Source organism: Staurois parvus, unplaced genomic scaffold (assembly GCF_062004578.1).
Source record: "Staurois parvus isolate SC_StPar_1 unplaced genomic scaffold, SC_StPar_1.0 ptg000155l, whole genome shotgun sequence".
NCBI classification, from domain to species: Eukaryota; Metazoa; Chordata; class Amphibia; order Anura; family Ranidae; genus Staurois; species Staurois parvus.
The window spans coordinates 29,929,416-29,951,590 of NW_028317951.1; the positions used below are offsets into that span (position 1 = coordinate 29,929,416).

General features: G+C 43.1%; 1 protein-coding gene across 24 annotated transcripts in view; it reads right to left on the minus strand.

Annotated features, from left to right (window-relative positions):
* The window catches only part of DLG1 (discs large MAGUK scaffold protein 1), a 321,932-nt gene that overhangs the window by 85,393 nt on the left and 214,364 nt on the right, over nt 1-22,175 (minus strand). For all 24 annotated transcript variants that reach the window (XM_089675610.1, XM_089675624.1, XM_089675634.1 and 21 more), the window contains one exon: nt 4,072-4,216. In XM_089675610.1, the coding sequence (XP_089531736.1) occupies nt 4,072-4,216 (145 nt within the window). The remainder of the gene's footprint in view (nt 1-4,071; nt 4,217-22,175) is intronic.

Consider the following 22,175-nt stretch of genomic DNA (forward strand, 5'->3'; position numbering starts at 1 on the left):
AAAATGTATTTTGGGGTGTAATTGCAAGTATGCCTATGCCGTGTGAGAGAAATAACGTAACACAATTTAGTAGAAAAAAATTTAATTTAAGTATCTTTCATTTACCAAAGAACTCACTATGCCTCTTACTAAATACTTTTTTTTTCCAAAAAAAAGGGTCATTTGTGGGGTATTAGTATTGTCCTGGCATTTTAGGGCATCAAGAAATGAGATAGCAGTCAGTACATCAGGATTGATCAATTTTCAATGATATGTACAATAGCTTGTAGACTCTACAGATGTGAAATCTTAGAAAACAGCAGCTGGTACAGAGATATTACTATTACCTTGATCAAAAAATATCTGAATTTTATGAGCTGGTTGATAATGCCCTTGGAACAGGTATAATTTCTAAAGATCTGTGGATATCCATTCAAGTAAAATTTCCTAGAACACCCACTTTCTATAGTCTACCTAAAATGCATAAAGACCCCGTGAACCCGACAGGATGCCCCATTGTTTTCACTTCGCCTGACTGAAAATCCCTATGATAGACACCTATTTACAGCCTCATGTGTTTTCGTTACCTTCATATGTGAAGGATACCATTCACTTCCTTCAAATTATTGAAGATTCAGCAATTTCTGATGGGGCATGTCTGACTATCGATACTGATCCCTTTACATTTTGATCCCTTATAATAGTGGAGTACCAGCTGTACAACAGACACTTTCCCAATGACAAATTCAAGATTGGCCTTTGAATAAATTTGTATTGACTGGGCTGGACTTCATCCTTCCATCATAACTATTTTTCTTTTGATGGTTCCCACTACCTCCAGGTACAAGGCATGCCAATGGGGAAATGTTGTTCCCCATCCTACGCCAATCTATACTTTGGGAGTGGGAACATTTGTTCCTCTCAGATGAGGACCTTGTCATGTACACATGCCACATTTCTATGTAGCATCGGAACAGACAATATATTCCTCATCTGGGAAGGATATGAGGAGATGCTGCTGGAATGTTTTAAAAAAAAAAAAAAAAAAAAATTAACAGCAGCCATAACCTAAAATTCACTATGTCTCACAGTAGGGAATGTGTCATCTTTTTGGATGTACACATACAAAAAGACAGTGATGGTCATCTTTTAAGTGGACTTTACGGGAAAGGCACAGCAGGGAACACTATCCTGCATACATCGAGCTTTCATCCACAACCACTCAAAGCCTCTAGTCTATACCATATAGTCAATATTTGAGATTGAGATGTAATTGTTCCAACAAAAAAGGACTTTCAGGAGGCAGCAGAGAAATTGATATGATTGGTGGACAGGAGGTACAGTAAAACTTCCCTGCGTAAAGCTTACAATTATACCTGTCAGCAGCCGTGTCACAATATCTTATTTAAAAAGAAGGGACCTAAAAAAGCAGTGGAAAGCGCCCACTCGGGTAGTGTTGCGTTACTCTAAACAACTCTGTTTCCTCTAGTCAATCTACAATCTATCAAGGTCTTACAGGTAACAGTAATCCTAAAGACGCAAGGGGGATTTAGATACTTCACCAGTAAATCCAGATGAACATTTTGTGTAATCCATGGATGAACGCAAACTACCATTTGCACGTCCCAAACAAGCACTACCACATTCTCACTATTCTCATTCATCGCACTTGAAAATGTCGTCGGATAACTCCAACCCGCAATTGGGTAATGTATGTAATTCTTCCAATATATTGTCACATTCCTTAACTGTTTTACCTACATCCAATCCATACAAATTGCCCCCCCCCCCTACAAATTTCAAGATTATTTGTAGCCGGGGACTTTAATAATATCCTAGATACCAACCTGGATACTTCCAATCCTCAGAGAACTTCGGATCCCAAATTATCCCATTGGGTTACTTCCCTTGATCTTACTGAAGTCTGGCATTGGAAACATCCCCATGATAACACTTTTTCCCTGATCTGGATTTTTTCACTGATCCTTATATCCATGGTCCCTGTGGCCTCCTACTTACCAGCTGGCCTCTCAAGACTATTTTCCTCTAGAGATTATCCTAAACTTAGGGGCCATGGACATGGTAGTTACTGGAGGTTAGATCCTCACTGTCTTCAGGAGGAGGCCATGGAGGGTAAATTTGCTATGTATTGGGAACACAATGAGACCTCTGCCTCCTTATTAGAGTTGGGCTTGATGTTCGAGTTGAACATCGACCGTTGGTATATACGGCGCACACCACAGGTCAGGTGCAATGCTTTGGCCAATCATAGCACACGATGTTACAAGGGGGGTGGGGCCACTGGGTGACATTAATTCACCACATCAATTCACCACCACCAAGTACATCAACCGTGTGACCCTGCACCCTTGCAATGTAATCACAGTACTTAAGAACTGTCAGGCTGGTGCAGCTCTTAGATGGCAGAAGCCAGCATTGAGAGCAAAGTGGTTTTTTTTTTCTTAAACATTACCTAAGCTGTAGGAGTCTGATGTAGCCCTGTTAGACTCCAAAATCACTATTACTGAAATAGAGGTTGATATCTACTCCTTTCCAGGCCAAAAGACCCCTGATCCTTATGGCCTTCCTGAGGAGTGGTACCAGTTGCATGCCCCTGAGATAACACCTAAATTGCATAAAGTCTGTATTATCTCTTTTGAAGAAGGTGTTTACTTGTTTCTATGTATCAAGCTCGTATTGGTCTAATCCCGAAGCCTGGTAAAGAGGTTATGCGCTTCCTATAGACCCATTTCATTACTAAATTAAGATCTTAAAATACTCATCAGGGTTCTGGCCACCAGGTTGATGAAGGTCCTGCCCTCTACTGTAAATACTGACCAAACTGGCTTTATGCCAGGGAAGTCCACTGACATAAGTTTGCATAGAGTGCTTTCACATCACCAGTTTTATGAAGATTCTGGTAATAGGATGTTGGTGGCACTGGATCCCAAGAAGGCCTTTGACTCGATTGGTCTTATATGGTAGTGGTTTTGGACCTGTTTTCCGTGAGTGGATATGGGTCCTCTATCATTCCCCTAGTGCAGAAGTGAAAATTGGTGGGGAATTGTCACCCTTGTTCCCTATTGTCACCCTTGTTCCCTGTTGACTCCCCTGTTCTCTTCTCTGCCCTATTTGCACCTGCTACTGCTCTCCAAAATGCCCAGCAGATACATGGAATCCGTATCGGGTCCATTGTAAAAAAAAAAAAGAATTTGCATTATATGCTGATGACCTAATATTGTTCCTGAGAGATCTGGGTCCGTTGCTCTGGGCAGCTCCAGAGCTTCTCTCCAGTTTTGCAGGCCTTTCCAGGCTGTGGGTCAACTGGGACAAGACCCGGAGCCTTTTGCGGTTTTATGCAAGGAGGGCAATTGTGATGCAGTGGAAATCTGCCACTGCCCCCACCTTTTGGAAGTCTTTAATCAACTCTCTGGTGCCTCTCTCTAAAGATAGATACCAATCTAGGGGCTGCACCAAAAAGTTTAATACATTTTGGGACATCTGGATTGGCTGCCACGACTGCTTTGTGAGCTAGCCCCCCCCTCCCCCTTTCTATATATATATTTTTTTCTCTATTCTAGATTTTACTTGCAACCTCATTGGTCTTTTGGACCTTGGAGAGAAGTTTTGGTTATTGACAGGTTTTGATTCTATCAGTTATTCCGCTCACGTGGGGCTCCCCATGCATGTTTTCTAATGTGATGGGACGTACTTATTATTTGTCCATTCTTTCTCATGAACCTGGGTAACTATGAGCAAGTTTGTGGCTCTCTGAGCAGTATTCAGTCTTTCTTTGGTTGTATAGTGCCTCATTGTAATACCTCGAGCTGGGGTATGAACATAGGCTTCGTTTTGTATTTTATATGCTATGCTAAAATACTAATAAGTTAAAAAAAAAAAAAAAAGTGTGAGCACGGACAGCTAAAAATTGGACTGGGCAGGAAGAGGTAACAGTGCCCTTTATTGAGGTGGTTAACAAACCATACCATTACAAACAGGAAAGGGGAAAAAAAAGTGATCATCATGCAGGTGTTTTTAAAATAGCAGTAAGTTAGGTCAACGCGTCGTAAAAGTGTAGTAACAAAAACTCACAGTTGGTGATATCTGGTGGAGCATAACTGTCATTCATGAACATGGTAGTAGGTTTTGCCACTTTAAGATACACAAAATCGGATGTGTTTTTCAAAGCCGTCACAGCTTCTTCATGAGAAACCTCCTCCAAACACGCTGAATTTACCTGGAGTAAAAAAGGATAGCATTTTTAAGGATAGTAAACATAAGACGTCTGTTTACTGATACAATGACACTCTCAGTAAAAAAAATTTTTTTTTAAATATACTCTCATAATTTAACAATGAAGTATTACTGGGGAATAACTCTATACAAACCAAACAAGCTAGTTCACTTTAGCACAACTTTGGTTTTGGAAAGGCTAAATGGAAGTGCACCTTACTCAAGAGAAAAAGGAAAATTACTGCTCACTGAGCATGAAGGATCCAAGTGAAATTCTGTTGCCTCTGTCACCCGACCTTGAACTCGGTTAGGTCAAAATTGCTTTGTGCAAGTTATGCGTTATTAAAGAAACTACTACCAAAATAGAATAAAATGATGTGCCTTTATTTTAAAGCAGACATTAATGAAGCTTGGAAATAAAAATATGTTTTGCAATGAAATTACACAAGAGAAACAATGCCTGACTATTATTATAGGTACTTATATAGCGCCATCATTTTACACAGCGCTTTATATTTGCAGGATTTTGTAAAATTGTTGTCATTATGCACTGTGCAGAAATCTGTGCGTCTGTTAGAAGTCTTTCCAACTTAAAAACTTAAGTTTCATGGGAAAAAAAATTATATATTTTTCGTCAAAAGTGAATATGACCGACCTTTGTGTTACCAATTCATAGCCGTGCTATCCGTTCCCTCAATTAAATGTGCTCTTTGAATTGAGGACACGGGTCTTTCATTCACTTTTTATAAGTGCCTGTGATAAGTGTAGCCACTCATATTATCCCCCACAAACACCAGAAGATGACAGCTGAAGAGGTATCAGGGGACAGCTGCAGAGGTATCAGGGTACAGCGGCCATCAGGATAAGGGACACTTTTCATTCAATCTAAGAACTCCTGTGCCAATTACACAAAAAAAAAAAAAAAACTAAAAACAAAGTAGAACTATAGGCAAAACGTTTCTTCATTTTGGATAGCGGGAGATTTACTTTCACTTCCTGTCCCATAGATAAAATGAAGTAGAAGAAAATCCCTACAAATGAAGGGAATTTCTTGGGAACCCCCAGGTCACAAGTACTAGTGTCCATTGGAAGATTTCCCCTCTTACTTTTCTGGGGACAACCCAAAATTTGGGATTTTCTTTTACTTTCAAATGATCATGGCAAACAGGACAAAGTGAGAGGGTGAATCTCCCTCTTCACTTTATTAAAAAAATAAAATAAAAAAAAACGTTGCTTATACAGTGGAACCTCAACCTACGAGCGAACTAACGTGCGAGTTTTCCGAGATACGAGCAGTCGCTCGGACGATTTTTTGCTTCAGCACGCGAGCAGAATTTTAAGATACGAGCTCGAGGCGCACGCAGCTCTAAGTGTATATTTTCGAGGCGCGCGCAGCTCAGAGGGTACGAGTCACAGCATCCCATCTCCGGGCCTTTCTCTCTCTCTCACTGTCTACACGTGATTGAAATCCCAACTTCTAACTTTGTTGTAACCATGGCACCAAAGAAAGCAAGTGGTAGTGCGAGTACCGAGAAGAGGAGGATGATGTCCCTCGAAATAAAGCTTGAAATCATCAAGAAGCATGAGCAAGGCATGCGAGTAAAGGAACTGGCCAAGCACTACGACCGTACAACGTCAACGATCTGCACCATCTTAAAGCAGAAGGAGTCCCTAAAGAAAATTAAGCCAGCCAAAGGTATCAAGATTATTTCAAAGCGCCGTACAGATGTGCATGAGAAGATGGAGAATCTGCTGTTGGTGTGGCTGACGGAAAAACAACTTGCCGGAGATACCGTCACCGAGGGAATAATCTGCGAGAAGGCGCGCAGTATTTTTTCAGATTTACAACAGCAAACCCCAGGCACTTCAACGGAGGAGGAATCCTTTAAAGCCAGTCGGGGCTGGTTTGATAATTTTAAGAAAAGGACGGGGATTCACTCCGTTGTTAGGCATGGTGAGGCAGCAAGTGCTGATGTAAAGGCAGCAGAGGAGTTCGTGAAAACTTTCGCAGAATTCGTTGAGGAAGAAGGATACATCCCCCAGCAAATCTTCAACTGTGACGAGACAGGGCTGTTCTGGAAGAAGATGCCGAGGAGAACATACATCACCGAAGAGGAGAAGAGGATGCCAGGACACAAACCTATGAAGGATAGGTTGACCCTCGCTCTGTGTGCCAATGCGAGTGGCGACTGCAAAATAAAGCCGCTACTCGTATACCATTCGGAGAACCCCAGAGCCTTTAAAGCGCACAAGATAATAAAGGAGAAACTCCATGTTATGTGGAGGGCAAACCCTAAGGCGTGGGTCACCAGGCAGTTCTTTATCGACTGGGTAAACCTTGTGTTTGGTCCTTCGGTGAAGAAATATTTGAAGAACAACCACCTGCCCCTGCGAGCCCTTCTCGTCCTCGACAATGCTCCTGCACATCCACCACAGATCGAGGAAGAAATACTCGACGAGTATAATTTTGTGAAGGTTCTCTACCTTCCTTCAAACACCACCCCTATCCTCCAGCCAATGGACCAACAGGTAATATCAAATTTCAAGAAACTCTACACCAAGCACCTGTTTCGCCGTTGCTTTGAGGTGACGGAGAACACAAACCTCACCCTTCGAGAGTTTTGGAAGGAGCATTTTAACATAGCAATAGGCCTCAAAATCATCGATATTGCCTGGCAGGGGGTTACGAAAAGGACCTTGACCTCTGCTTGGAAGAAGCTGTGGCCTGAAAATGTGGCTGAAAGAGATTTTGAAGGGTTTGAGATTGAGGAAGAAGAGGAGCCAGTGGAGGAAGAGATCGTGTCCATTGGCAAGACTATAGGTCTGGAGGTGGATGAAAGAGACATCGAGGAACTCGTTGAGGAGCACTCCGAGGAACTTACGACTGACGAGTTAAAGGAGTTACAAGAGCAACGGCACACAGAAGCATTAACTGAAGCTACTTCGGAGGGAGAGGAGACAGAGCCGGAGACAATCAGTACAAAAGACCTCAAGGATATTTTGGCAATGTGGGAGAGGGTGTCAGGATTTGTTGAAAAGAACCATCCTGAAAAAATTGCAACGAGTCGTGCGACAGAGCTTTTCAATGACACGTGTCTACGTCGTTTCAGAAACATTCTCAAAGGGAGAATGAAACAGACTTCCTTAGACATGTTTCTTAAGAAAAGACCTTCAGCTCGAAGTGAGCAAAGTGTGGCAAAAAGGCCAAGAACTAGTGAAAGTGAAGAGAGCGATGAGAATTAAGCGAAAACAAAAATCATCTCCAAGGTAAGTAAATTGTATACAACCTTATTATATCTTCATATTTTCTTTCTATTTTGTTTTTATATAATATTAGTTATGTAAAAAGCTTTTTTCCTTATGAAACTTTAGGGTATTTTCAAACAGGCCTCATTAGTTCAGTCACATTTTTTGTGAAAAAAAAAAAAGGATGAAGTTTCAGGTAATATCTATTTCAACATGTGTATTCACTTTAGTTCATCTGATATCAGTTTGCAGTTAAGTTCACATTTGCTTTTGCAGCTTTTTTTATCGGTTGAAGAAACTAATTAAGGAATTTCACCTTACCAGTAAATTCCATCTCCTGATGTAGAGAACAGGACACAGGCAATGTACTTATATAACAAGGGTTATAGGCTCATACATTCAGGTGATAGGACACTAGCAAATATTTTAAGGACATGCCCTCGGCACCTCCCATATAACGCTATCCAACTCTGAATCCTTAATTCTGCAGCAAGCAATGCAGAGTAACCGAGAAACTGGAAGGGAATGGGAAGATATTGAGTTTACAAGCAAGTGAAAATTACTCATCTTAATCATGCAGTACAAGACTCAGGCAAAGTGATTAGGGACATCCTCAAGCAAGGAATGAGAAGGGCAGGTAACAACTAAACAAAACTATGCCAACAGGCCAACATTCAGAGTGCCACTACTGGAAGCTTGCGCTTGAAAGCTGCATCTGCAGAAGATTGGACATGTACGTGGTAGATCTTTGAGATAGTATGAACAGAAGACCAGGTAGTGGTCTTACACACCTGGGCTACAGAGGCCTGGTGCTGGATGCCTAGAAAACACCCACGGAACTGGTGGAATGGGAGAATAAATGAGGAGGAGATTGTCAATTGAGGGAATAAGTTCCAGCAATCAGATTTCTAATCCAATTTGTGATGGTGGACTTGGATGCAGGGTGTCCATTGCGAGTCCTGAGGATAGGATCCACAGGATCAGGAATCCGTGTGATTAAAGCTGTAGAGACACTAAAGACTCTGAACATAGGCAATGAAGAGAGATTTGTTTGGGTTCATTAAAGCAGCATAAGGATGGTAGGACTAAGCCCTTATAAAGATGTAAGACAACCATGACTATGTGAACTAGGACACTAGCAAATATTTTAAGGACATGAAAAGCAGCCAACTCAGGGACATGTCTGACAGGCGTGACAACAACCAAAAAAGCTACTTTGTGGCAGAGGTCATCTAAAGGAAGGGTAGGGTTCTAAGAGGGGGTTTCCTCAGGCCAAAATCGAGATCCCAAGGAAACATGGGGTGCTGAAGTGGTGGCTTAATGTAAGATACACCGGAGGAAAAGTGCTTTCAAGGGAGAGCAAAGTTGAATCTTTGAAAGAATGGATGAACTCCAAAACCTGTCCTTTCAGAGTGCCCAAGGCCAAATTATGGTCAAGACATGAATGTAGGAAGGGCAGAATTTGAGGCACAAAGTAATCTAGAAGGTTGAAGTGCCTGGTTTCACATCAAGCAAAAAACAGATTTTCAGGTGCAATAATAGATCTTCCTGGAAGTGGCTTTTCTTGCTCTCAGCAAGGTAGTAATAACAGGGTTCAGAGAACCTCCATCTTTTAAGACCTGGACTTTAACAGCAATGCCATTAAAAGCAATGACGGAGAAGCAGGATAGTCCTGAGACTACTGATCTGGTCTGTTTGGAGAGGCCAGATGTCATCTGCTCAAAGTCATAGTGTGTCTGTATACCAGGTTCTTCTAGGCAATTTCAGTGTGTAATGGGAATCACCATTTTCCTCTCTCTGAGCCAACAAGGCAGAATTCAAACTGGAAGGAAGGCATAGATTAGCCTGAACTGAGTACAGGGAATTATCAAGACATCAAAGGCTAGTGGTAGAGGATCTTTGGCCCTGGGTACAAAGATAAGGTGTAGTTGAAACTGGAGGCAATTATGTCTACTATAAGAGTCCCCTATTTGTGGCATACCAGATTGTCTAAATGGCTGATTCCCCATAATTCAGGCAGTGGCGGCTGAGGCAGTCCACTTTACAGTTGTCTAATTCTGGAAGGAGAACCAGCAAGATTGCTGGGCAGCAAGTTTCAGTCCATGGGATGATCTGGTGTGCTTCCTTCAAAGCTGCAAAACTCCTGGTTCCCCCTTAAAGGTTAATGTAAGCCATAGCCCTAGCATTGTCTGACTGCACCCTGATTGAAACACTGGAATCCCATTATGCAAGGACACCCAGATTCATCCAAACTACTCAGAACTCAAGGATGTTGGTTGGAAGCTTGGCTTCCACAGGTGACCATGCTCCCTGGACTATGATGGACTGAAACACTCCTCACCATCCTGAAAGACAGACATCTGTTGCTATGACTTTCCAGTGATAAGGAAGGAAAGAAGCAGCATGATGTTCTAAGGTCGACAACGTGTCTTGGAAATTCCAGGCAAAGAGAAGGCTGGAGAGCAGATTTTTTTTTTGTTTTTTAATTTAATCACTGCATCGAGCATTTTAATCATCTTGTGGACATTTGCCAAAAGCTGGTAGGGAGATGAGTCCTTCAGAAGAAGGTAGTCTAGAATACATGTGACCTGGATGCCCCAAATTGTATGAAGGGCAAAAAAGGTGTTAGGAACTATGTGCATATTCAGGGAGCTGAGGATAGGTCAAAAGGCAGTGTGACAAATTGGAACGGATTGCCTGCCACTTCATAGTGCAGAAAGCGCTGTCAAGGTGGATAAATGGAAATAGAGAGAAAGCGGTCATCTATTAATGCAACGCATTCCCCTTAGTCTTAGACAATAACTGACCTTGCAGACTCCATGTGAAATTTTTCAACTTGAAGTTATTTGCTGGGGGATCTTAAGCCCAGAATACAATAAACACCCCTGCTGCTTGCCTGCGGTTTTGCAATGGCTTCTTTTTACCTGGTCTTTGCCATAGTTACATGTGAGGGTATTCCCCTGTGGGGTACTAATGCAGGGTGCAGAATATAGGGTAAGCGTATCCAGAAGGAGAACGAAGTAACGCAAATGTAGACCATCCTGTAGCAAATCCTCCTGGCAAAAGGATGGAAGAAAGCACCTAAGCGCATTATAAAGGCTCTAGACAGCAGCAGGGTGCAGGCGCCGTGCAGGTAGTTTTTTTTCGCACCTTTAGCCCTGCTGCTAAAATAAATACGCATGACAGGTTTTTGCCAAATGTACTATACAGTTAATCCTTGGTGTATTTAAAGCTGTTGTAATTTCTATGCATTAAGGTAAAAAACGTGCTGGGTGCATCAGTGACCCCAACCCTCTCAATACTTGCCTGAGCTCCATCGAAATCCAGCGATGTGCACAACATCCTTGGCTGTCCCGGGTCTCTGCCTCCTCATTGGATGAGACAGCAAGCGGGAGCCACCTGCTCCCGCTGCAGTCAATCACAGCCAGTCAGCCAATGAGGCGAGAGAGGAAGTGGGGCCAAGCTGCGGCTTTGTGTGTGAATGGACAAGCTGCTTGCTATGGGGGTAACCGACGCAAAAGGAGGAGCCAGGAAAGCCTGCGGGAGACCCGAGAAGAGGAGGAGCCAGGCTGCTCTGTGCAAAACCACTACACAGTGCAGGCAAGTATAGACGTTTGTTATTTTACAAAAAAAAATATGAACCTTTAGTATAGCTTTAAAGAAAGATTCAAGTGCTTATATTTTGAACTCTCTTCCATGGACTACAGATTTGTAATCTATCCACAGGTTGTCAATGCTAAAGATGAGGATGATGGTCATTCCACTGTATTGAAAGTGTTCACGCTTGATATTGAGGCATATTTTGAATCACTGTCTAGTTGGAATAACCCATGACTATCTTCAGTTTCTTCACCAACTCATGCACATCAGCTTCCATAAGTCTTTCTACATTTTAGATATTTTTCATGGCACATTGCTTTAAAACATAACAGATGACTCTCCTGCTTAGCAACTTGCATGATCTTTTCTGATTCCTGTATCTTCTCCAAACACACACTACTACAGTGAAAAGGTTTTAAGTTTCCAAACACACACTACTACAGTGCAAAAGTTTTAAGCAAGTGTGGAAAAAAATGCTGTAAATGAAGAATGCTTTCAGAAACAGAAGTGTTAACTAGTGGTGCACCAAAATGAAAATTCTGGTGTCAAAACAGATACCAAATGATGTATGTATGATTTTTATAGAATTTATTTGTCTTGCACTGCTGAATGTAAGTATTTGAACACCTGAGAAAATCAGTGTTAATATTTGGTACAGAAGCCTTTGTTTGTAATTACAGAGGTCAAACGTTTCCTGTAGTTCTGGACCAGGTTTGCACATACTGCAACAGGGATTTTGGCCCACTCCTCCACACAGATCTCCTCTAGATCTGTCAGGTTTCGGGGCTGTCGCTGAGCAACACGGAGTTTCAGCTCCCTCCAAAGATGTTCTATTGGATTTAGGTCTGGAGACTGGCTAGGCCGCTCCAGAACCTTGATATGCTTCTTACGGAGCCACTCCTTGGTTATCCTGGCTGTGTGCTTCGGGTCGTTGTCATGTTGGAACATCCAGCCACGACCCATCTTCAATGCTCTGAGGGAAGGAGGTTGTTGCTCAAAATCTCACAATAAATGGCCCCATTCATCCTCTTCTTAATGCAGTGCAGTCATCCTGTCCCCTTCGCAGAAAAGCACCCACAAAGCATGATGTTACCACCCCCATGCTTCACAGTAGGGATGGTGTTCTTGGGATGCAACTCATCCTTTTTCCACCAAACACGACGAGTGAAGTTTAGACCAAAAAGTTCTACTTTGGTCTCATCTGACCACATGACTTTCTCCCATGCCTCCTCTGGATCATCTATATGGTCATTGGCAAACTTCAGACGGGCCTGGACATGTGATGACTTGAGCAGGGGAACCTTCCGTGCAATGCATGATTTGAAATCATGACGGCGTAGTGTTCTACCGGCAGTAACCTTTGAAACTGTGGTCCCAGCTCTCCTCATGTCATTGACCAGCTCTTCCCTTGTAGTTCTGGGCTGATTCCTCACCTTTCTTATCATCAGTGTTACCCCACGAGGTGAGATCTTGCATGGAGCCCTAGTCCGAGGGAGACTGACAGTCGTCTTTAGCCTCTTCCATTTTCTAACAATTGCTCCAACAGTTGATCTATTTTCACCAAGCTGCTTGGCAATTGCCCCGTAGCCCTTTCCTGCCTTGTGGAGGTCCACAATTTTGTCTCTGGTGTCTTGACAGCTCTTTGGTCTTGCCCATGGTAGTAGTTGGCGTCTGACTGACTGTGGGGTGGACAGGTGTCTTTAAAGAGCTCAGACAGGTGCTACTAAGTTAGATTAATGAGTGGAGTAGAAGTGGACTTTTTCTATTTCAATGGTTTTTATTAATTTTTAAACTGTATAAAAGAGAGGCAATAAAACACGCCCACGCAGGGGCTATCAATTGCACAGATAAGAAAAAAATGCAAAATAAAAAAAAAAAGGAAAAACAGTGCTCTAATGCCAACAGGGCAAAAGGTACGCCCACACAGAGGCTATCAATGGCACATAAATTACAAAACATTACTGTAACTGACTATAACAACTAAATACAGCAGGCCAGTCACACCAAAACAGAGAAAGAATGAAAAAAGAAGAAAGAGGGGAAGAAAAAGAAAGAGAGAAAAAGAGAAAAAAAAAAAAAAAAGAGAGAGGGGCAAGGGCCAGGGGTCCAAGAGCGCCAATACCGAACGCCATTACATCCCCAGATTAGCCGGGGAGAGTGTGGGAAAGGCATATTGCAACCACGACTCCCATATTTTCAAAAATTTATGTTGAGAGTTGTTGCGGATACTCAACATCTGTTCGTTGAGCATCATAGTGGTCATACGATCCCGCACTCCCTGAAGAGGGACAATCGGACTCTTCCAGGCTTGAGCAATTGTTCTAGTGGCTGATAAAAACAGATAGGAAGCCAACTTCTGCTGATGAGTCAAGAGGCCCGGTATGGGGCAATGAAGCAAAGCATACCAAGCATCCCGGCAGATGGAGAGATGGAACAAGGTGAAAAGGAGGCCAAACACACGAGACCAAAAACTAAACAGTCTCGGGCATGACCACCAGATATGCAATACATCTCCACGATGGCCACAACCCCGAAAACATTGATCACTACAGGCAGGGTTAGCCCGGGCCAACCGAGCCGGAACCCAGTACCAGCGAAACAATACCTTATAGGCTGCCTCCAGCGTGGTTGTATTAAATGAGCATTTAGCTATGAGTGACCAGGCCCTATTCCAGTCCTCCGGATCCACGGCCACTCCCAGGTCGCGCTCCCACTGAATGACATATGAAAGAGAAGTATGCGGCGAGCGTCTATTCAAAGCTGCATAAAGAAGGGAAGTAAGGCCTGGGGCACCTGGCCGTTGTTGGCAAAGCTGTTCAAAGGCATATTTCTGGTACGGGAAGACAGACGTGCCCCGCAATGAGATCAGCCAATGCCGCAATTGAAGGTAATGAAAAAACTCAGCCGGAGGGACATCCCGTGACTCCTGAAGAGAATTCCAGGTAGGGAAGGACAGAGAGGTCAAAAAGTGTCGTACCTGGGAAAAACCATTGGTCACCCACCAAGAAAACGCCCTTGGTTGATCTAAACCTGGTGGGAAGAGGGGGTTGTTAGTGATTGGAAGCAAAGGCAAAAAAGGTGACATTAGGCCACTGGAGTAACGTACTGAGTCCCACACTTGCAAGCCATGGAGCAAAATCGGACTCAGTGTCGTGGGACGCAGGGCAGAGGGAAGCCATAGAAGTGTCGATATCACAATAGGGGCACAATTAGGTAGTTCCAGGAGGACCCAGAGAGGTATGTCTGAGGAAGCATGCAACATAGATAGCAGGGCGATCTGGCTCGCCTGATAATATTTAGTAACATTGGGAACCCCAAGGCCACCCTGAAGTCTATGGACAAAAAGCGTAGTTCTGGAAACTCTGGGGCGTTTATTGGCCCAGATGAAACGCATAATCTTTGCCTGAAGCAACTGAAGGAAATGAGGAGGAACCCGCACTGGGAGGGTGCGAAAATAGTATAGCAGTTTCGGCAAGATGGTCATTTTTACTGAATGAATCCGTCCAATCCATGACAGGTGCGGAAATTGCCAAGAATGCATAAGAGAGGACACAGAGCGAAGCAGTGGATAGTAGTTTGCCGCAAACAGTGAGTCATAGGTGGGGGTCAAGCGGATGCCTAGATATTCAAGAGAAGAAGAAGCCCATTTATAAGGGAAGTGGGACTGTAGGCGCAAAACCAAATCTGAGGCCAAAGTAATATTAAGCGCGACTGTCTTATCCAAATTGATACAGAGACCCGAAATCAAGGAGAAGCGCTCAAAAACCTGTTGCAAATTTGGAAGCGTCATCAAGGGGTTAGTGAGAGTCAAGAGGGCAAGAAGTGGACTTTTTAAAGGCACAGTAACAGGTCTTTGAGAATTCTTGCTGTTTCTTAGGTGTTCAAATACTTATGTTCAGCAGTGCAAGACAAAAAAATTCTTTAAAAATCATACAATGTGATTTCCTGAATTTTTAAAAAAAAAAATGCTGTCTCTCAGAGTGGGAATGCACCTACAATGTGAATTTCAGACCCCTCCATAATTTCTAAGTGGGAGAACTTGCAAAATCGCAGGGTGTTCAAATACTTCTGTTCCTCACTGTATATCTGAAAGTTGATCAGTTGAGACCCTAAATTGTCCTACGCTGGTATGGGGTATGGCAGTGATCAGGACGCTGGTATGGGGGTGATCAGGGTGTTGGCTATGGGGGTACGGCGGTGATCAGGGCGCTAGCTATGGGGGTACGGCGGTGATCAGGGTGCTGGCTATGGGGGTACGGTGGTGATCAGGATGCTGGTATGGCGTATGGCGATAATTATGGCGCTGGTGTGGCGCATGCCAGTGATCAGGGCGCTGGTGTGGCGCATGCCAGTGTTCAGGGCGCTGGTGTGGCGCATGCCAGTGATCAGGGCGCTGGTGTGGCGCATGCCAGTGATCAGGGCGCTGGTGTGGCGCATGCCAGTGATCAGGATATAGGTATGGTCGTGATCAGGATATAGGTATGGCAGTGATCAGGATATAGGTATGGCAGTGATCAGCACACTGGTAGGGTGTATGGCTGTGTGTTTGTGAGCACTGAGACAGGTGACAGGGGCTGGCTGCATTAGTTACATTTCAGTGGGGCAGTGATCAGGGACACTATGGTGGCTGGCACTGCAGTCTGTGTACACTAACAGGCTGCAGCATCGGTTCTCTCTGCTCTCACAGTGAGAACCAATCTTTACTATGTGATGGCTGAGACTGGACATAGCAATCACGTGGTAAAACACCATGTGACGACCTGGAAACGGCGGTAATTTGATTTGCTGTGTTTGTGTGACACAAGGATCTCCAGGCTGCTGGGTTTGTGTTCTCAACCACGCAGGACCCTCAGGTGCGGGCTGACATACAGGTAGGTTAGCCCACATCGGTGCTGCTTCCCGTCTGCCATCTATAGGCTATGGGCAGATAGGAAGCGGTTAAGCACATCCATGTGCACGAGGACCTAGTAAGGTGTGACGCTATTTGTTTTAAAAAGGCCATTAAAATCATCACTGTATTGCAACATCCATTAACACAATGTGGCTAAAGTAAGAAGTAGCATTTTAACAGTAGTAAACTTAGGCACAAGAAAATCCACAGAAAGAAGCACAATGCTTTGCACATATGGATCTTTATGCATTATGCAGATGATTCTGAGATAATAAAAAAAAAATCAAATCCATGATTCACTTAAGGCTTCTTTTCAAAACGTGGCCATAACAATCTGCTGGCTTTTCTTTTATCTGTACTCTTCAATAACAAAATTTTAACTGAAGACCAGTGCCAAGTGCATAATATTTGAGGCTTAAATGGTCTGAGACACTAATTAAGAAATGTGCCCATCACTGGGGGTTTACGGTGTGGGATCCTTTAAACAGCATTAATCTTATAGTATTTGAATACAAATTATCGGATTAAAATAAAGAACATGCATTTGTCTTACAGGAGTTAGATGGTGAAAGAAACATTCTAAACTAGGAGTGACGGTCACAACCTCTTCAAGAGCAAAGAAAAAATTGTGGTCGAATATTGGCATTAATACAGAACAGGTATCTCATGTAAAGAACATAAATATATCACAACAAAGCAAGACTGTAAAATACATTAAATTAAAAGAACAGTTTGTTGGTGGCTTACCACAATCTTTTTTGTTTAAAACACAGCTGCAATGACAGGGCGTGTACATATACCTACACTAAATCTCCCTTTCAGTTTACAAAGCTTGAGGGACAGAACATGCTCAAACTCTTAGGAGGGGGAGGAGTAGAACAGAAACAAAATAGCCAGCAAAGTGAAGAGGATATGAGCCATGTTTTTAGAGGAAAGGTATGTATTCCAGAACCAGGGGCGGACTGACCATTTGGAAACTCGGGCACTGCCTGAGGGCCCAGGGTCAGTAGGGGGCCCCATGAGATGCCCCTGGTACCTTTTTCATAGGCTTTTTTGAGTCTGGGCAACGGCACAGGGGCCCCATGATCCCCTATTGCCCGGGGGCCCCACGAGTTGTCAGTCCGCCCCTGTCCAGAACAGACAAATATTTCTTTATAGATGTCACAGGTGCAATATCTTGGCATCAAGACATTTAAGTGCAAAAAAAGCACAACACTTAACATGATGTAAAAATGATCTAACACAGGGTTAAAAAACTAGGGTTCCATGAAACCCTAGGTTTCCTCCAGAGCTTGCTAGGAGTTCCTTGAGCAATGAGGAATTTCTCCTCCGATACATTTCCACTGATACCGTTGATCTTTTTAGCTTTTAGGGTGTTAATTCTTCCAAATGACCTCAAGTGTAAGGATCATTCTTCCCACTGACCATCTCGTTAATGTAACATAAGATGTAGATATTTTTAGCAGGGGTTCCCTGAGACGGGAAAGTTATTTCATGAGTTCCTCTGTGCTAAAAAGGCTGAGAAAGACAAATTTAACACACTGTACTTTTAACTCATTCACAGAGAGCACTACCTGTAGGCAGAAGTTTATGCACAAGCCTCTCTAGCTTGCCTGTTCTCACCATGATTGGCATGGTGGTCACATGATCGGGAACACTGATTGGTTGTCAGTAGTTATTCTTAGTCAATTACAGGGTGGCTAGAGAAATAGAAGCATGCATTGGTGCAAGTTCCTAGTTCACAGCTGCAACATATATATTAACTAACGATAAAACCTAGGTGTGGGGAAGGAGACTGATGCAATAGAGTCTCAACCTGTCCAACAGTTTTACTGGTACCACATCCTCTGTTGGCATAGGATGTGGTGGCAAACCTATGGCACACGTGCCGCAGTGGGCACGCAGAACCCTCTGTTGGCAAGCGAGCCACGTTGCACCAGCATTGCCCCAGCAGCCGAGCATTGGATAACAGCGCACATAGGGGCTAATGCGCATGCTCGGAAAGGAGTAGCGGCACCAGGTGATGTCACGAGCCGCGACTCATCCGATCTTTTGCATGGCCGATCAGTGCACTGCCAAAGATATATATATTGGACAGGCTGTGAGTTTTAATACAGTTATTTTTATTAACACAAGATTTTAGCTTGTGCTGGTGGTCAGTGGAACTTTGCCCCCTTGTGTTGATGGTCAACTGAACTTTGCCCCCTTGTGCTGGTGGTCAGTGCAAGCTCTGCTATTGTGATTTTCTTTTAACCGGTTGCCGATCAGTCACTGTACATATACTGCGACAGGGCAGCACCGCTGCACAAAATCACGTATATATACATGATATTGGATATCGGGTAGGGGACACGTGTGACCGCCCTACCCACGCTGCCGATCGCAGCCGCGGGTGTCAATCACCGGGTCCCGGCGATTGCCGGCAACCACTGACACGGAGCACAGCTGCATTGTTTTCAATGCAGCTCTGCTCCCTGTCAATTTCCAGCACACTGTTCCGGAGAGAGGAGTTCAGCTTTCCGGGACAGTGTGTTCCTGTGAAGCACATACCCCCGCCCCCTAGTAAAAGACTCCCCTCACACAGTTAACCCTTTGATTGCCTAAAAATGTTAACCCCCTTCCTCTCCAGTGCCATTAGTACAGTGTCAGTGCTTTTTTTTGCACTGATCACTGTATGGTGTCACTGCGGATGTCAGTGACCCCAAGTCAGTTGGCCCCCAGTGTCAGAATGTCCGCCGCAGTCCCACCATAAGTCGCTGTTCACAGCCATTATTTGTATAAAAAAAAAATTAAAATTCCAGTATATATACCGCCATTTGTAAACGCTATAACTTTCATGTAAACCAATTAATTTACACGTATTGGGATTTTTTTTTTTTTTTTTTTTAGCACAGACATGTCGCAGAATACATTTTGGCCTAAATTTATGACCAATTTTTATTTTTTTTTTACTGGACATGTTTAATAGCAAAAAGTCCAAAATATTTTTTTTTTTTTCTCAAAATTTTCGGTCTTTTTTTGCTTATAGCGCAAAAAATAAAAACAGCACAGGCGATCAAATATCACCGAAAGAAAGCTCAATTCATGGGAAAAAAAACAACAAATCTGATTTGGGTGCAGCATTGAATGACCACGCAATTGTCAATTAAAGTAACCCCAGCGCCGTAATGCAAAATGGTCTGGTCATGAAGGGGGGTAAATCCTCAGGAGGGCAAGTGGCTAATATTGTTAAAGACGTTAATATTTATTTTTGTAACTTTATTCTGCATAAATCATATAACAGTGTCATTTCATGAGATAATTTACAAAGGCGTGCTTAGGGCCAGAATTAGGGGCGGGGCAACTGGTGGCGAGTAACACTTAAGGCCTGGCTAGCAGCTCAGGACTTGAAATTTTGAGCCCTGATTAGGACCCTTAGAGATTTCTGAAATATGATGGCATCTTCCCCATTACTTTGCTAACCCTTTGTGGTGTCACACACTTTGCATATGGTATGTATTTACTTCTTATATAGATTTATCTTTATATCAGAGGGATATATGAAAAAGAGTGCCATATATCTATATGGTGTTTGTGGCTCTCTGTATCTGGTAACTTGTTGTAAGCCTTGTGGGTTTTTTGTAACAGGTAACACATGTGCTAAAAATATCCAAATGATGTGTATGTGTATTACTGGTTTTTATTATTACTCAAATTGGCTCTTTTTGTAATCTTAGAAAAATGTATGCCAGACCTCTGAGGAAGCAGGCTTGTCCTGTGAAACCAGTCAGAGATGACTGCTTAAAGCCCTTCCCCATAATTACTGTGGGATACAACTGTGAATTTCTGGCATATTATATGAGTGTGTGGTTTTTAACAATATCTCAATGTTTGTTTGTTTTGAATTTCTTCTGGCCGAGGTCCAATTAGGGTGTGCCCATCAGTGTGCCCCGTTACATTAGGTGTCGCCATCAGAGTGCAACTTTACATCATGTATTCCCATCACATCAGGTGTACCCATCAGAGTGTTCCTTTACATCAGGTATCCCCATCACAGTGCCACCTTACATCAGGTATTCCCGTCAGAGTGCCCTCTTACACTCAAAGTACAAGCAGGGAGCAGGAGCCGAACAGACAGCAAGCTGCAAGGGGCAGGACGCACACGTGATGTCATGTTGCCATGACGACCGCCCTCCTCAGTAGCGGATCTGTCATTGTGGGCTGAAGGTCCAGAAGGGAGCGCTGCTGGGGCCATTTCCGGACCGCGGTTCGCCATTTAGTGACCGCTGGTCTAGTGTATAAATCCAGCAAAGATTTTTTTTCTAACCTTAGAGAGGGGAAGGGTTAAAACCCTATAAAAAAAAAAGTTAAGTTAAATAAATTCCCTCATATGAAGGGAATTCCCACCTGGCACTGGTTACTCACATTTTTTTTCAATGACCACTTCATTTCCTCCTGCTGTCTATTCTAATGATAGTAGTCACTGGGCCAGAAATAGAGAATAAACCTGGCTAGTATGGCCCTTCACATCATCACAAGCTGCCAGCTATTACGAGAACTTTAAAAAAATTTGCTGCCGGTGTCAAAAAGCAGAATGGATATAGCTGTATTTGTGCTGAACCCTGTAGAAGAAAACAGGCTTCCTACTTGCCTAGTAACTGGGCTTCCCTCACAGCAAACAAGCAACATTCAGCCCCCTTGCCTCTGTGCATCAATCCATCACTGCCACCCTCCTTTCTATGCTTGTTAGTCACAACTTTGTTCCCTTGCTAGAAGGGTGGTCACCGGGGCAAGCTGTCAACCACATTGCTTGGCAGAACACATCAAAATAACCCAGTGCTCCATGCACTAGGTCTCCTGGGGGATTCCATTATAATTTAGAATATTTAGTGAGACTTTCCTGCCTGCCCTTGCATCCCTTTAAAAAGTTCTGAAAGCTGGAGGAGGATGGGAAAGACCAGCTGATCGTGTGATAAGTGATTAGCTGTCACAGTGGTCACATGATCAGGAGCCGATCCCACTGGTCACTGACCATTAGCAGGGAAGAAATGTCTTTCATAGCTCAGTCCCTGTTCCGGGAGTGTGCATTGAGCTCACTTGCAGCACAGAAATATCAGCCGCACAGCAAACCATATGTGAATGTTAAAACCCACCCTGTTGTCTCCACATGTGATAGGCAGTCGTAACAGAGTTAATGATTTATTTACTACCAGTTAAGAATATGTGAATAGTCTGGGAACAGCTCTACTTTCAGGGGAGAAAAAAAATTTACACATACACACATATATATATATATACATACACACACATATATATATATATATATATATATATATATACATATACAGTTGTGTTCAAAATAATAGCAGTGTGTTGAAAAAAGTGAATAAAGCTCCTTCTAATAGCTTTTATTTCCATACACAAATGCATTGGGAACACTACACATTCTATTCCAAATCAAAAAATGAAGAAAAATATATCAAATTTGTGTTGTTCCTCTAAAAAAATTGAAGAAAAGTGAATATTAGACTGTTCAAAACAATAGCAGTGTTTGTATTCTTCTTTACAAACTCAAACATTCACTATATAAACTGAAAAATGTTTGAAGATTTTGCTTTCCTTTGAATCACTGAATTAATATTTAGTTGTATAAGCACTGCTTCTGAGAACTGCTGTACAGCTGTGTTGCCTGGAGTCAACCAACTTCTGGCACCTGTGAACAGGTATTCCAGCCCAGGATGATTGGACTACATTCCACAGTTCTTCTCGATTTCTTGGTTTTGCCTCAGAAACTGCATTTTTTACGTCACCCCACAAGTTTTCTATTGGATTAAGTTCCGGGAATTGGGCTGGTCACTCCATAACGTCAATCTTGTTGGTCTGGAACCAAGAAGTGGCACCTTTACTGGTGTGTTTGGGGTCGTTGTCCTGTTGGAACACCCATTTCAAGGGCATTTCCTCTTCAGCATAAGGCAGCATGACCTCTTCAAGTATTCTGATGTATTCAAACTGATCCATGATCCCTGGTATGCAATAAATAGGCCCAACACCGTAGTATGAGAAACATCCCCATATCATGATGCTTGCGCAACCATGCTTCACTGTCTTCACAGTGTACTGTGGCTTGAATTCAGTGTTTGGGGGTCGTCTGACAAACTGTCTCCGGCCACTAGACACAAAAAGATCTTACTTTCATCAGTCCACAAAATGTTGCGCCATTTCTCTTTAGGCCAGTCAATGTGCTTTT